Source organism: Hemiscyllium ocellatum, chromosome 11 (assembly GCF_020745735.1).
Source record: "Hemiscyllium ocellatum isolate sHemOce1 chromosome 11, sHemOce1.pat.X.cur, whole genome shotgun sequence".
Taxonomy (NCBI): domain Eukaryota; kingdom Metazoa; phylum Chordata; class Chondrichthyes; order Orectolobiformes; family Hemiscylliidae; genus Hemiscyllium; species Hemiscyllium ocellatum.
Window position 1 is genome coordinate 55,808,345 of NC_083411.1, and position 17,129 is coordinate 55,825,473.

The 17,129-nt window shown below is 45.8% G+C and overlaps 1 protein-coding gene across 1 annotated transcript in view; it reads right to left on the bottom strand.

Annotated features, from left to right (window-relative positions):
* Nucleotides 1-5,093: 5,093 nt before the first annotated feature.
* Nucleotides 5,094-17,129, bottom strand: part of LOC132820010 (sodium- and chloride-dependent neutral and basic amino acid transporter B(0+)-like) — a 75,244-nt gene continuing 63,208 nt past the window's right edge. The window contains exons 12-14 of the mRNA XM_060831937.1: nt 7,507-7,665; nt 6,190-6,363; nt 5,094-5,228 (exon numbers count right to left, since the gene is read on the bottom strand). Coding sequence (XP_060687920.1) covers nt 5,094-5,228; nt 6,190-6,363; nt 7,507-7,665 — 468 coding nt within the window. The remainder of the gene's footprint in view (nt 5,229-6,189; nt 6,364-7,506; nt 7,666-17,129) is intronic.

The window sequence follows — 17,129 nt, forward strand, 5'->3', positions numbered from 1 at the left end:
TCACTGTACCGTAGAGGGAGTCTGGGAGGTGGATTTTGGATTCAGGGCAGGGGTCCATCCGACAGGCAGGGAGATTTATGTGGACGGGTCCAGTACTGTGTCCGAGGGCATCAGGCTTACGGGCTGCGGAATCTGGGACCCTGAAGCGGACTTAGCCCTAGCCATTAAGCTCCCCAATACACTGAGCGCTCAACAGGCAGAGCTGGCCGCGGTGATGTATGTGGTCACTCACCCGGAACAGTTCCCAACCCCCTATACTATCTGTTCCGATAGCATGTTCACCTGCAACTCCTGCACTGAGTACCTGGCCATCTGGTCCCGTTGAGGGTACACCTCCTCGGACGGGAAGCCCCTCGCCATGAAACCTCTGCTAGAGAGGATCGTAGCCGCCGTGGGGAAGGGTGGGGATAGGTACATCCTCAAGGTTAAGGCCCATTCCAAGACAGAACCACGGGCAGAGGGGAACCAGAAAGCAGACCTCCTGGCCAGGGAGGGGGCTAGGAACGGGATAGCCTGGGACCCATATGAAGGTGGACGGATCGATGCCGCTAGGGAGCAGCCGCGCAGGGGGGATCCCGGGACGGCATTGGCCCCAGATCTGGCTACCGCCCAGGCCCAGGACCCAGAGATTAAAGCAGCGATTTCAGCCTGAGCAAGAGGGGAAAAGATAGAGGGTCCTTATGCAGGGGAGGGCATAGCCGTGAAGGAGGGCATGCTGTTTCGGGGCAACCAGTGGGTAGTTCCCTCCCAGCATCGGGGGGAATTCCTGACTATGGCACACCAGAGCCCTGGAGCGGGACACCCCGGTCCCGAAACCACCTGGCGGCGGGTGGAGGAAGTGGGCTGGTGGTCCGGGCTGCCGGAGGACGTTCGTGACTTCTGTGCGAACTGCCTGGTGTGTGCCGCCAACAACCCCGACCCTCAGAAAAGGAAAGTCCCTCTAGGACATGTCCGAAGGGTAGAAGGGCCATGGAAGTCGATCCAGATTGACTATATAGGGCCCCTTCCAGTCGCAGCCGGAGGCTACAAATACTGCTTAGTGCTTGTGGATGTGTTCTCCAAGTGGGTAGAGGCCTTCCCCTGCCGAACAGCCACCGCTCTCGGCACCGCTAAGATCCTAGTTAGGGAGGTGTTCTCTCGATGGGGTCTCCCACAGTACGTGGAGTCAGACCAGGGCAGCCACTTCACGGGGCAGGTAATGCAGGCGACCCTGAAAGTACTGGGGATAAAGGCTCGGTGGCATGTGGCCTATAATCCCCAATCATCTGGCCCAGTGGAGAGGCTCAACCGGACCCTCAAGGAACGGTTGAGAAAGGAGACTGGAGATTCCCCAAGTAAGTGGGTAGAAGTCCTACCACTTGTCCTCATGGGCACACGGAAGTCAGTCCCGCAGTACAGGATACTCCCCCCACAAGCTCATGACTGGACGGGCCATGAGGACCCCATTACACCTATTAGTGCCTGCCCTAACCGAGGGGCAGATGAGGGAAGTGAGCCGGGACCAGTTTGCTAAAAAGCTGATAGAGCAGCTGCAGGGAGTTTACCTCAGGGCAGCAGGGAATATGGGGGAGACCCACCGCCGCAACCAGCTGCTAGTGGAGCCTCGCAGAACCCAGGAGTGGGCGGTAGGGGACCAGGTGATGGTCCGTAACTTTGCCCGAGTAGGGGTTTTCGAGCCGCTTTATGCCGGCCCCTATAGCATCGTGGACAAGGCCAGCCCACTAGTGTATGCGGTTAAACTCCCCAAAAAGGTTAAATGGTTCCACGCCAACCAATGCAAACTGTTTGCCCCTACCAGAGAAGGCAGGAGCAAGAATAAAGTCAGACAGGGGGTAGTAGCAGAAGAGGCCCCCATAGGTATCAAGACAGCAGAAATAATTCCTGACCCCACCGCAAGAGCAGTAGCCACAGTAGCAGCAGGCTGCTGTGGCAGGGCAGCCGTGAGGGACGGTCTAGCTGTTAGGGAAGCGGTGATTCCAGCACCCAGCTCAGGGATTTTTAAAATCACTGAACCCCCACTCTCTGGCCCGATCAGTTGTGTCAGGGAAGTGGCAGTGGCAGAGGCAGAAGAGGTGGAGGTATCCCCATTACTGTGGGAGACAGTCAGGGGGCGAAAAAGTAACAGGGTCCCCAAGCCCACGGTGAGGTGGTCTCCCTCTCATATGGTCAACCGACCAAGGACCCCCACCACGAAGTCCCGGGTGGAGAAGGTAATACAGGGAACCCTTCCAAGGGGCACCCCAGAGAACGTAGGTCCCGCAGGAAGCTGGGGCAGTAAGACAGTTCCCTCCAGGGGAGGGGAAGAGAGGGGCAGCCAAGAACCCCAACCACAGGGGGTCTGGGGGACTGAGCCAGAGCAGGAGGGCAGCTGGCCTCAGGAAGCTGAGGACCAGTTATGAGCTGGCCACCCGGAGACGGGTGGCATTGTATATAGTGAAGTTCTGTTTCTTTAGTCCGGTTCACATGTTTTCTGATGGTGGTCCCTAGTAGTTTCAATGTTGTAGTACTGTCAAGTCGTTGCGGTTTGGGTAATGCAATTTCAAAGGGGTTTTGTTTGTACAGCTGGCAGTTTGTTTACCTTTCTCGAGTGGGTGTGATTTCTTGTGGTTTATAGTGATTTTCTTCCATTGGCTGGGGCAGCCAGGTGTGTGTGTGTTTCTGTTGGACGAGGGACTCCCATTCAGCAATGGAGGGCTCTGACTGGCTAGGGGACTCCCATTGAGATTGAAGCACGGAGGGGGTCCCAAAATGGTGAATGTACAGAGTTAAAGGAGTTCCCTGTGACGGCAGAGTCAGGTGGGGTGGAAAAGAAGGAAGTGTACAAGTTCATGACCCAGAGATCAGTGCAGGAGGTGATCTGAGGTCACCCTCTCGGGGATAACCTGCTCTGAGAAGGGAGGAATGTCGTGGAGGCAGCAGGAGGGCTTTTTCTTCTTTATTTTACAGATGGAGCAACTAATCTGGAAGCTAACAGCATGGATATGCCTGGGAACGGCTAGAGGGACCTTTCGAAGTACAGAGGAGCATATGGTGTATGGGTGCTCCGGTGGCCAGGCACCCACGGTAACAACTACCCAGGGGACACTTGCAGCGTCTGGACAGGTTGTATATTTTCATGAGGGAAGGTGGCCAGGGTGGTTGGGGTCAAACTCTACCAGATACTCCCGTCTACTACTTGCAAAAATATCAAAGTCATCGCAGACCGGGTTAGGGTGACAGAGGGGAGACGAGTGTGCCTGACATGTAAGGGGGATGTCCCGGCAGGAAGATGGTGGTGGCTCAGGAAGCTGAGCCCGGACATGAAAAATCGATCGTCGGCATGGGAGAGACTGGACAACAACACTTATAGGACCATCACGAGATCACTGGGCGGGATCACCTTATGTTGGGATAAGTGGTGGGAGGCTGACCAGGGGACCTATTTATGCCTGTGGGAGTCTGCCAGGGTCTGCCCACAAGGGGCATCGATCCGATTTGTAAGGTGGTGGCAGAACCCAGGTAACGGGATAAATTGGGACCGCAGTGGGAAGGGGTGTGTGACTCCCAGGGAAGGGATGAGTGTGAGAGCCACTGAACTACTAGTTCAGGTGAGGAAGCCCCTGCCCACAGCCCAACCGATCGAACCTCGCCACTGTCCGACAGCCACGAAGGGGCCCGAGAATGGGCTAGTATTGGTTCCCACCAGAAAGGTATTATATCAGGGTGTGCATTATGCCGTCGCTTTGGTTGTTTTGAATTTAACGGATGTGCGGTTACCAGCATGGTGTCCCCGTGAGACGGAAATGTTGTACCAGGCCTTATTGAAGGATATGTTTCGTAAATTTCACGATTTGGACTTCGACGATATAAACATTGACCAATTATATCACGGAGAGGGGGAAATTCCAGGAGGTTCCAGCCGACAGCGGCGAGGGCTGGTTGATGATGGGTTCACTGCTTTTAATACGGGTACATCAATTGTTAATAGTATGGACACTGTGGAGTTGGCCCTCCAGATAAACCAGCTAAAGGGCCAGCTCCGGAAGGTTCTGGGGGACGGGAATACCGTATTGGGATCACAGCTGCACGAAGAGGAGGCAATGACCCTGCATCTAAAGGAAATCATAGGGCAATTGGAAAAGCACGCCAAGACGATTAATGCTTTAATCAAAGAGGACAGGAATGCGTCCGACCAGGCTGCTCAGAATGAGGTGTGTGGGTTGTATGGTGCGTGGTTGCTGAGTGAAGGGCGAAATAACCTGGAGGACCTGAGACAAGGGCAGGTGCCGTCATGGATCAATAACCAGCATCTTGCAGCGCTACACCCTTACAACAGCACCTTGAGTCCTTGTCAGCTTCGTGCAGCTTCCGAGGCGTATCCAGTACCGGTGGACTGCGGGAAGTCCAACCACACTGTTTTAGGGGTAGTGGTCCGGATCCCAGTCCTGGGAGAGTCGGCAAAACCGGTACCCCTGCACCGAGTGGAGAATGTGGGGGTGGTTGGAGGAGGGGTGCATGTCCGCTATGTGAAGGTCTCGCCTTATGTCATAGTGCGGGAACAAGCTGTGACAGGCACTGACCTCTCGGGGTGTCGGAGCCGGGGAGCGCAGGTGATCCTGTGTCCTCAGCACATGGGCACTGAGGTGCGGCCTCAGTGCGGGTTTACAACTGCTGGGGCAGAACCTATAAATTGCACCATGGAGGCAATGGCAGCGAGCCATATGCAACCCCAGGTGGTGGCATATGTAGGGAGTGGGACATATTGCGTTACCACTGGGGCCCAGCGGTATAGGCACGGACCACAGCAGTAGTGTGCGATACCGTACAGCAGCTTCTGTTTTAATCCCACAGCAGAGGTCCATGTGGCACAGCAGCGGATATGGCCCATTCCTGAACCCTCCACAATTCACCTCTCGGTCAGGGATAACTTTAGTGATCTGCAACAGTATGTAGCTCGGTTTGGGTACGATATTCCCCCAGTTCAAGAGGATTTAACGGTTTTACTTGAGGCAGTGAAACTATCACAGAAGCACTTTTATGCCCTGGAACAAAAGACATGGGAAATAGCAGGGGAAATTGCGGACATTAAAGGTCCCGATTGGTGGAATATGGGGTCATGGATTGTTATCCCGCCTTGGATCCGTATAGCGTCCCACCTGCTGGTAGTCGCACAGGCCGGGGTATTGTTGTACCTGTTTTTGCATCACTGCAGGGCTCTCCGCCAGAAGCGGTGGAGGAAGAATCGGAACCTTTGGCGAAGGAAAACAAACAAGAGAAGACTGTGACAGGCCAAAGGAGAAGTTGCCCCAGCAAAACCTCCAATTGTATTTGTTTTTATTTATTGTGTGTTATGGTCACCCCTATCTTTTGGGACCCGTGGTTGAATTGTTTTTTTCTAAATAACTTTCCATGTTTGTATTTGTTATCCTGGATAATCCGTTTATATCGCCTTTCTGTGGTACTGGGGGGGGTATAGTTCAGATTAAGGGGAGGTCTCGGGAACCGAGCGCCACGTGTATGGGTAAGGACTACAGTCACGGAAAAAAAAGGGATATGAGATGAGTGTGTTGCCCTTCTCTGCTATGTCGATACGGTCTGAGCAAGTCTGGATGTATCGAAGGGGCAATATTGTAGCAATTTCGGGCAACACAGAAGCGGGGAGCAAACAGTGGAACCTGGAAAAAACAGCTAAAATGGACAGAGCAGCCACCTTGTGTTGCCCTCCTCTGCTATGTCGATACGGTCCGAGCAAGTCTGGACGTATCGAAGGGGCAACTGTAGCAATTTCGGGCAACACAGAAGCGGGGAGCAAGCAGTGGAACCTGGGAAAAGCAGCTAAAATGGACAGAGCAGCCACCTTTTTCTGAAAGCTTGACATGATTTCCCAGCAGGCTCTCTGTGCCTGTACAAAAGAGAGCCCAGCCCCCAAGGTGTTCTGGCAGGAATCGGCCAGACACCTATGTGTATTGGAGGGGGGAAGTGGCCACTATGCAGGCCTGATAAACTAACAAAGCCTGGAGTCACGATGTCTGGGCTAGGCTCAGGAGAACAGAAGAGAGCCATTAGCACCTCCGTGTCAGCAAACGGAGAGATTATGAAACAATGGACACAGCCACGGAGGTCATTTCACCTGCACAGTAGGGAGGTGTAAAACACATTGGACATTGCCAGTGCCCTGGGGGCATTTCCAGGCTATAACTGCAGAGGTACCTGGGCTCTCTCGGGGGGGCTCTCCTGACTGCTGGGACAGATCTCTCTCTCCCTCTCTCTTCGCTGGCTGCTGGGACAGGCCTGCTGTTCACTCTCGCACTCAATTTCAAGCCTGGCTGTAAGTTTCTTACCCAGAAGCGTGGCGTTTTCCGAGAACCATATCAGTGGTTGAGGCTTTGTGGGAAAGGGGGTTCTCCACTGTCATAGTTATAAGCATTGCTATCTTGTGTAAAGTAAGGCCTTACGTTGTGTGCGTTAGCATCTTGTTCCCATAGTCATAGTAAACTGTATAGTGTCTAATGTTTGTCTTTCTTACGGGTTCTGGTGGGTGTTGATAATAAAATGGTGTTGGACTGTCGCCCTGCGTCTTGTTTGCTCCATTGCACCCTCACCACGGACCTCTGGTAAAGTCACAGTGTTTCAAAAGGCCTTGCCATAATTCCGGAGTCAAGAATCTAGGGTTTTTCCTGGGACACCTCGAAGCCGTCCACTCAGGACTGGGTCTGGTCAGGCATAAACAGCCCAGTCCTTTTCTCTCTTCCGGGGAAACTGCCCGAGTGGGTAGACAATGGGGTGGCCATTAAACCACTGACGGAAGGGAGAATCGCCTGAGTATTGGTGGCAGTGGGTTACCTGGGTGATATAAGGGTCAGACTTGCTGTGCAGCCTGCAGCAGTTTTGACTCAGCGCTCGCCCCAGAGGGAATCCCATAGTGTGGGATTTCCCCGGTTCCTAGAACCAGCTGGTGCGAGACACGCGCAGGTGGCCACCCTGTCAGATACCGACTCAGCGCGGAGTAAAGCAGGAAAAGGACCCGCTACAGTTTCCATCAATCCAATGGTGTGGGTTGTGAAGAGCCCTAATTTGAGCAGTTTTGATGATAATGTACAAACCTGAACACAGGGCCTGACTGAGGAGCCTGCTATTCTAAGGATTTCACACATTGTGCAGTAAATATATCTGATGTGGATGGCTCATGCATTCTAAACAATATCAATTGAAAATACATTGCAAATTAATAAATGAACCATTTACTTTGGTTTATAAATAGCATATATTTGATGCATCACATTGCTAATTTTAAACTATTACCTTGACATATATCTCTCTTCATAAGAAAATAGTAGTCAAACTTGTTAGCTGTGGGATTGAACTTACCAGTTCACATTGAAATTGTTTAACTCTGCATTATTTACTATATCATTTTTAGTGCAATAAACATTTGTTATTTACTGAACTACAATTTTCAGGATAAGTCAACAAATCAATCCATTTAGTTCTGCCTTTCTTACTCTCCGATATTTTTAATTTCTCTACCATACCTCCTCCATTTTTGTAAGCCAGGTAAGGAAATCTCCAAACATTCCCAAAACCCACTGCATTACCAATCATTGAGAGCAGGTAATCAGTCTTCGAAGACCAGTTACCCCGTTCCACATTCTCATCACCCACAGCACCATGTTCATTGGCGGTATCCTGGGAGAAAGAATTGAAATGGCAAGCTCAGACATTAATCTTTCTCAGACTAGATCTCAAGTGAAATGTATAGTCACCACTCCCACAACTATCGGAAAATGGTGCAGTTCTCTATTTAGCAGCAATGTCAGTCAGGTTAGAAACAGCCAGATGTCCACAGAGAGTCTACAATTCACAACGACCAAAATCTACAAATCAACAGTATCTCAAATTGTCTTACATGGATTTTTACTGTTTTGTTTTGTTGAAATACTCACCGTATCCTGTGGAGGGTTTGGCCGATTGTCATTCAGTAAGAACCGAAATAAATGCCTTCGGTCCATTTTCAGACATCAATGAACTATTCTTCCACTTGCACAAGAATTGGAAGTAAAATGAGGACACTCCTTTTGGCCAAAAGTCCTTCAACTTCTCATGAATGGATTATTCTTGTTGAGTCAGAAGTCAGCCTCTTACTGTGTTTCATAACAGGTGTAACTCTACTTAGCTAATCATTCAATTTCCACACTAAACATTTCTATTGAGTTAAATGATTTGTTTTCAGAACAGTTACGATCAAAGGGCATTCATTCCCTGTCCTCAGGGTTTGGGCAAAGCGCTGGTTTTAAAAGGAATAGCTTCCAAGTGAATCCAAACCAAGTTGAACTTCAGCCAAAGAAAAGCTATCTAAGATTTCTTCTAAAAATGAACGGGTCTTCTCCCATATTAGAAATATAATTGTCATCCCCTGCTACCCGAGTTCATTTTACGTAATGAAATTTTAATTAGTTTTGAATGTGTGGCTGCAGTTTTGTAATCCCTATATAAGATGAAATGTACATGGATTTGGGAAAAACATGATTGCTTGTCCATTGATCTGGCAGTCTCACCTCTAACCAAATGTTTAAAGTTAGAAGATCATAAGAGAGAAGTGAATCTGTATTGCTTTCTTAGCATTCCATCATGAAATGTTATCGCCTAAATTATAACTATGCTTACTAAAGTGAGGTGTAATAGTTCTATAGTTGGAAAAGTTAAGTAACTATTAAATAGTATGGTTCCCACACTGTTGCCTCTGACTATCAGCAAGTCACCAATTGAAAGTGCAGCACATTAATATTCAAAAGTCTTCATTGTATTGGAGTAGGTTATTGATAGGGTAAAGCAATATTCTGAATTGTATGATTAGATAGGGCTCTCTCAGTGTGAGATCCAGAGCTAATTACTGAAAAACTTCCATTGCTTTCAAATGTTATTTACTGGTCAGCTTAGCCATCTGGCTGGATCATTAGAAGCTTTGCTAGGTGCATGATCTTTTGGCTGAATCACAAACACCAGTGGGTTTGGAAGAGTGATGATTGCATATAAAAATACAACAAAAAGTGTATTCTCTTGTGCAAAATGCAATGTGTCACCACATTCAGCGTCATCTTGAAAGACTGAGTTTAATGCAAAATTTTACTGGCTTTGAGTTCATCTTTCCCTTTTCTTAATACCCTCCGCTCCTCCTCCATTCACTGCTTAACATCAGCCAGGGTCTTTGTAACGGGCTCCAGGGTCTTGTCATTGGGCTCTGAGTTCTTAATTATGGACCCACCCCTGCCATTGCCACGTCTCCCACAAGCCTCTATGTCTGAGCTGGAGCCATGGGCCTGATCTCCTACCTACTGGTCTCCCTGCGAAGCTGCCACCAGTCATCGGGATCCTGGCTCAGGCCTCATCTGTGACCTCAGTGCTAGAGCCAGAGCCAGCCAAGGATCTGGGACTGCATGGGGCCCTGCCCCAACCGACTCCCATGCAGAAACAAAAAAAACCACAGGAAGACCGATCACCATGGCAGCTGCAACCGCCATCAATCACCCGAAGGAGCTGTTCTCTCTTGCTGCTGCTGCTCCCTGTCTTTTGCACTGGTCCTCTGGCCCCTACACCCTCCTCTGTCTCTGACAAAAGTATAAAGGCCCATTTTCCTACAACTTTCAACTCTGAAGAAGCCTTGTACTGGACTCAACTAATTAACTCTGTTTATCTCTCTATTGATTCTGCCAGACCTTCTGTGTTCTGCAGCATTGTTTGTGTTTGTTTTTAAGATATTATTCCTGCTTACTGGAGTAACTGACTCCCTGATCAATGTGGTGACACCAGCTCTTTTACACCCTCACCCATCTCCCCTATCTCACCTGAAGATTCTATAACCCAGAATATTGTGCTGACAATCATGTTCTTTCCTCAATCACAACCATCTCTGTGATAGCAATGATATTAGATCCTCATACATTAATAAACATGCACAACTCCTCTGCCTTACTCACAAGACTCCTTGCATTAAAAAATACCATCCATCTTTGCCACACTCCATTCTGCACTAACTTGAATATATTTGCACGAATTTCTGCACTGCAATGGTGGGTTCTTCAATACTTTTCAGTACATCAACCTTTACTGAACCTCCACTTAGTATCCCAGACCCCTGCAAAAATTAGTTTTGAATCCCATCATCACAATCAGCAATACCTTCAGCAAACCAGAACACTTATGTACGTCCCACCTTCTCCAGAAATAAATGTGGTGATCCAACACTAATCTGTTCCAGATCGCAATGCACTCTGGGGCTTTCCTGACTTCTTGCCAGCCTCTTTCTGGTTGGTCATAGAGTCATAGACTCATACAGCATGGAAACACTTTGGTTTAACCAGTCCATGCTGAACATAATCCCAAACTAAGTTAGTCTCACCTGCCTGGTCTTGGCTCATATCCCTCCAAACCTTTCCTATTCACATCTCCATCAAAATATCTTTTAAACGCTATAATTGTATCCACATCCATCATTTCCTCAGGAAGTATAGTCCACACACAAACTACTCTTGGTTTAAAAAAATTGCCTCATGCCTTGTTCAAATCTCTCTCTTCTCACCGCTCACCTTAAAAATGTCCCCCTAGTCTTGAAATTCCCCATCTTAGGGAAAAGACAACTACCATCAACTCTATCTATACCTCTCATTATTTTATAAACTTCTATCAGGTCACCTCTCAACCTCCTACGCTCCAGTGAAAAAACATTTCAGCCTTTCTTTATAACTCAAACCTTCCATACCTGGCCACATCCTGGTAAATCCCTCCTGACCCCTCTCCTGCTTAATAATACCCTTCTCCTCTCTGACTGCATTTTCTTAAACCGTGATGGGGGTCAGGGATGGGAGCAACAATGAGAAAAGAGAGAAGGTTGAGGCTGATACAAAAGATAAAGGGATAAAGTTCAATAAACAAGGCAGGCAAGAGCATGGTGGGCTATGAGGAAAAACAATGAATTAAACACATTTATTTCAACACAAGAGGACTGACAGGTAAGGCAGATGTACGTAGGGTATGGATAGGAACATGGGACTGGGATATCATACCCTTTGCAGAAATTTGGCTGAGGGAGGATGATGACTGGCAGCTTAATGCTTGGCATGTTGATGCTATCGGAAGGATAAAAAGGTGCACAAGAGGTGAGGGAATGCTGTTTTTGATTAGGGAATTCAACTTGTACTTAGACAGAATATTCCTGGGTGATTGTTTAGTATATGGATGAACTAAAAATAAGAAAGGGGTGATCACTTTGATTGGATTGGATTATAAGCCCCCAACAGTTGTCACAGTAATGGTCTGGTACAAGTTAGTTTGCCCTTGAGTTTTTTTTTAGAGAGGGGATCATTGGCCAGGCTCCATCGTGCCTGAACTTTGAATGGTTCACTGGGGCCTTGTTGTTTCCCCAAACAAATACTGCTTCAGATCAAAAGCTTGAAAGACCTTTTGAAAACTTGGTCTTGTCAAGGGGACGTGGCCAGCTCTCTAGCTGTTCAGTTCAGTACGGGAGGGAGTAGAGTCATGGGGGAAACTGGAAGCCTTCTCTCTATCCTTCTGCCCTTCTGATTTTGAACTGAATGCGGCCTGTGCCATTGTTTGCTGTTTGTGCTTAGGGATCTGTGTACTGGGATTGTTGCAAGAATTTTCAGAACAGCATCATTTGGTAGGGTTTGGATAGGATAAGTTATCGGGTATTCTGTTTTCTGTTCTTTGTAATTCATTTTATAATTTTGCAAATAAATTTTGTTTGTTTAAAACCTGACAGTTGACCAAGCTGATGTACTCCAGGAATATCCACTGTACACCTCATTAAACAAATAGCAAAGTTACAGGCAGACCTAGTCCATGACAGACTGGGGGCTTTTTGCGGGATTTAAACAGCGAGTGGTAGTTGCTAGTGTCTTTTATTTCGGGTGTTGACTTGGTTGGTTTAAACCGTGTTCGGATGGCAATGGCTCTTTCAATCACCAAGGAGTTCCTGGAGGTGGAAGAAGTGACCTCGGGGGTTTTGCAAAAGGCAGATAAGACCAAACTGCAGGAATTAATAGACAAGCTAGGGTTGAATTTACCTCCTAATGTGAGGAAAGATGAGATGAATTCAGCAGTAGCTCAGTATTCAAATTTGCTGGAAACACTATCAGGATCTGTAGAGATGGCAAGAATTCGATTGTAAATGAAGCAGCTTGAGTTAGAGGGGAGAGATAAGGAAAGGGCAGCAGAAATGAAACAGTTTGAATTACAATTAAAATCAGAAGAGAGAGAAAAAGCAAACACATTAAGGGCTTTAGCCACAGAGAAAGAAAGATAATGAAGAACTCTAGCAGAAGAGAAAGAAAAAGCAAAGAGATTGAACTTTAGAAATTGACACTTAAAAAGGGAAGTCAGCACAAAAGGATGGAGATGCAGGCTGAAGGTAGGTTTAGTGAGGAAGAGAGTGAGGATGAGCAAGCCCCTGGCAGTCAGAAGCCTAGTGAGAAACTGTTTAAGTATGTTCAAACAAGGCCTAAATTTAATGAGAAGAATGTGGAAGCCCTTGTCATTTCATTTGAAAAAGAATCTAAACAAATGCAATGGCCAGTCAGTGTGTGGGTTTTGTTGATCCAAACCAAACTTGTGGGTTGAGCTAGTGAGGAATTCACATCGCTATCAGAGCAGGTATCTGGGGAGTATGAGTAGGGAAAAGAATCAATCTTAAGCGCATATGAATTGGTACCAGAAAGCCTATAGACGTTTAAAGAATCTAAGGAGGAACCCTGGTCAAACTTATATTGAGTTTGAAAGAATTAAACAAAGTAATTTTGGTAGGTGGATACGAGCTTTAAAAATAGAACAAACTTACAATACCCTTAGAGAGACAATTATTTTGGAGGAGTTTAAAAATTCACTGCCTGACATAGTGCAAATTCATTTGGCAGCGCAGAGAGTTAAAAATGGCAAGCTTAGCAATTGAAGTGGCTGATGATTATGAGTTGGTCCATAAATCACGGTCTGACTTCCTGCATCAATTTCAATCCATGAGGGATAGAAGTTGGGGAAAAGAGAAATCCTCCTGTGGAAAGGGTAAGATAGATCTCAGTGGAGATCATAAGGAGACCTTATCACAGCGTAAAAAGGAAACCCCAGAAGGGGACGAAGAAGGTAAAAGCTCCAGTGTTTTTATTGCAATAAAGTAGATCACATGAAATCACAGTGTTGGTGGGCTAGGAAAAGCACAGGAAAGCCAGGCGTGGGAAAGCAGGATAACCCTGGAAGTGTTGTTGGAGTGGTAACTGGGAGCTAGAAAGCTGCATCAGAGTGCACAAGCTGATCAGAGGTTGGTTAAGGAAGAAATGCCAGATCTGCTTAAAAAATATACCTGAAAAGGTAAAGTTTATTCATGTTAGAGTAGCAAGTAAAGAGGTTATAATATTAAGGGACACAGGATTCTCTCAGTCTGTGATGCTGAAGGATGTGGAGGAATATACTCCTGAAGGACTATTGCCAGAAAAGTTACTGGTAACAAGAGTTCATGGTGAGACAAAAAGTGCTCAATTATGTAAAATGATGCTAGAGTGACGAGAAAAGAGTGGAGAATGTGTATAGGAGTACTGGACAAAGTCTCGGTTCCAGGAAAACAATTTGTCCTTGTGAATGATACAGCTGATTCACTGGTAGGTGTGCTGCCTACTGCAGTTGAAAGACCTGTGGATACTCAAGCAACTAAAGCACTGCAAGAATCTTACTTGGGAATCTTCCCTGTTTGTGTAGTAATGAGGTCACAGAGTCACCAGTTGAAGGAGGAGAGATCAAAGGGTACAGATAAGAAATCTGAAGTGGGATTAGCAGAGACTGTATTCGATCAGTTAGTTAAGATAAAACAGGAATAAATAAATAATCATGCAATATCTTTACCTGTGCAAAACTCATTGAGGTTCAGCAGAAAGATGAAAACTTAAAGCAATTGTATCAAAAGGCATATACAGAGAAGGAGTCTGAATTTATCCCTGTGTGCTGTTACCTGAAAAATGATGTCTTAATTAGGGAAAAGAGACCATCACATATTCAAGCAGATGAGAAACGGGCAGAGATTCATCAAATTGTATTGCCAGTGGGGTATAGAAAGGAAATGTTGCAGGTGGCACATGGATCACCACTTGGAGGCCATTTAGAAGTGAGGAAAACACAAGCTAAAATATAAAGACATTTTTACTGGACTGCACAAGAATGTAGTTGAATTTTGCTAGCTATGTCATGCATGTCAAGTGATTGGAAAACTACCGATGGTAATAAAACCTGTAACTTTAATACCTATTCCAGATTTTGAGGAACTTTTTACCAGAGTCTTAATTGATTGAGTAGGTCCCCTACCACAAACAAAAAGTGGGAACCAATATTTGTTAACAATAATGTATACATCGACAAGATTTCAAGAGGCTGTTCCATTACACAATATCACAGCTAAAAGGATTGTAGAGGATTTACTCAAAGTTTTCACTAGATACAGACTACCAACAGAGATACAGTCAAATCAAGGGTCAAACTTCACATCCAAACTATTTAAGGAAGTTATGGACAGTTTAGACTTAAAACAATTCAAATCTACTGCGTACCATCCAGAATCGCAGGAAGCGTTAGAAAGATGGCATTGAACACTAAAGACCATGTTGAGGGCTTATAGTCAGGATTATCCAGATGATTGGAATAAGGGAATTTGGTTGTTCTTTTTATGATCAGAGATGTACCAAATGAATCCACCGAATTCAGTCTATTTGAGTTAGTTTTTGGACATGAAGTGAGAGGACCACTAAAATTGATTAAGGAGAAATTAATATGTCAGAATTCAGAGACCACCCATTTGGACTTTGTGTCAAATTTTAGAGAATGATTAAATTGAGCTAGGGAGTTGACTCAACAGCATTTAAAAGTACCACAGCTCACAATGACTCAGCAAGTGGAATAAGAAATCAAAATATTGCTATTTTGCTATCAGGGATAAGGTATTGTGGTACTTCCAGTAATAGGTGAACCTTTAAAAGCAGGATTTAGTGGATCTTATAAAATCGAAAGGACATTGAGTGAGGTAAACTACTTGATATGGACCCCAGACTGGAAGAAATCTCACAGAGTGTGTCTTGTGGGATACTCAAAAGATATTTTGACAGGGAAGGAAAGCAAGAGAAGGTGTTAATGATTACAGCACAGAAGGAAGAGCCAAGTTCAGAGGCTTCTGAATTGGACATTCCTCAAATTAAATGGGACAATGAGGAAGTTGTCAAAAATTGGGATAAATGATTGGGTTATCTTCCTGAGAGAAATTGAAATTACCTGAAAGAGCATTACTATCACATGGGGAGATATGAGGAAATAACCTGGGAAGTATTAGCCTAATGGTGCATGATGCAGAGATAGGAGAGGCTATTCCGATTAAGCAACAAATCCCCAGCTGTAAATAAGGAGGACATCACAGTGTCGGCAAGGCTGCGTTTGTCCTGTCTGGTGCTTAGGTTGATGTCGGATGTTTTGTTTGCTGTCAAAATAGGTAAGAATCAATTATGTCCTTTCGTGAAGGACATTAGTAAACCAAATGCATTTCAATGACAATCACCAGTGGTTACATATTCACGATTAGACTTCTCTATTTCTCTTTTCTCCTTCTCAACATATCTTCACACCGACTGGTTCAGCCAAGCTTCTGTTCTTCTACGTGTAATTTGTCGTGAGGTTTGGTGTAAGATTTTACTTTATGACACTTCTTGAGAGTACAGTGGGATATAATATAGCAGTAGAGGCACTGTATTACTAAAAGTTGCTGTAAAGTAGGAGTCTGAGAGGTTGTCACAGAAAGTGTTTCCTGATCTTTCAAACATTTCCTCACCTGCCACAAGGTGGGGCCCTCAGCTTGGACAACTCTCACCACGGCTATTATGGGTACCCACATAATACACAAGATGATCATACACCAGCCCAGCGCTATTGACCAGACAGAGTATTCAACTGGTCCATATGTTGGAGGGGCAAATGTTGTTAAGGACCAGATTAAGATTGCCTGAATGAAATAAACACAGAAAGTAAAATCAGTAACATGATGAAAGGGACTTACTGTACATTTTTACATTCAGCTTAAATGACTCAAAGATGTAACATCTCCTTACGGTTAAAATGCACGGAGAGATCAGAATCCAACAAGCTCTCCACCAGAGCCAGAAAAGCCAATTCCTTTTCCCAATCATCATCTCAATGTCCTTGATGAATCTGTTTATCCCTGTGAATGGCAAGGAAGCAGAGAGACACCATCACTCGCGCTGTCCTGTCTTCAGGGCAGCTTGTTTTCTGTTGAAGTTCATCTTGTACAGGTGGCATTGATGAACAGGTTAAACAGAGAAAGGATTGCTGAAGATTTCAAATTGGATGAACAGAGTGTTCCTTATCACCAAATCGATTATCTGTACTCCAAGATTTAAAGGTCTTGAAGGAACTCTCACACTGTTTCGAGAAGACAAGTGTTCAAGGTGAATGGGAGATGAAGTGAGGTGGCAGGTTGAGGCCAAAGGTGCCAATGAGTGGGGATTGATGATGTGGTGAAGTCATGTTGGTTGTGGAGCAGTGTTGTGGAAGATTTGGATCTGGTCAGGTATGGAGTTGGGAGTGTTTGATAGTGGAGATGAGAGGTGTGTGTTGTCTGGAATAGAGAGTGGTGGGTGGTCACATGCCCATGGGAAGTGATGTCACAGGTGAATGACTTGGTGGGAGACTGTTAATGTTATTCATTGTCAGGTCAACGTGAATGATTGAGGGAGTCATTTTTATAATGAGAGCAGATTTTAATCCTTCTAACATTTCCTGGGTAATTATAAGTCAGTCAGAACTTTCTGAAGTCTCTGTCTCTAACTCAGAGTTGGAACTTATTCAGAGGATTTTTGACACTGGGTATTTCCATGAGTATCATACATTCCCAGGCAATTCCCATATAGCCAGTGTGTTGGGACATCTGCCTGATCCTGGTGTACAGCTTCCAGCCAATGTCTGGTCTCCCAAAATCTGGAAATGTAAAATGTCGGCTAAGAAATTGCATTCATCACTTTAGAATTGATGAGCCTGATCTTTGTGTGAACAATAGTTAAGGGAATGGCAACAATGGCTAATGTTAATTCCTGTAAACA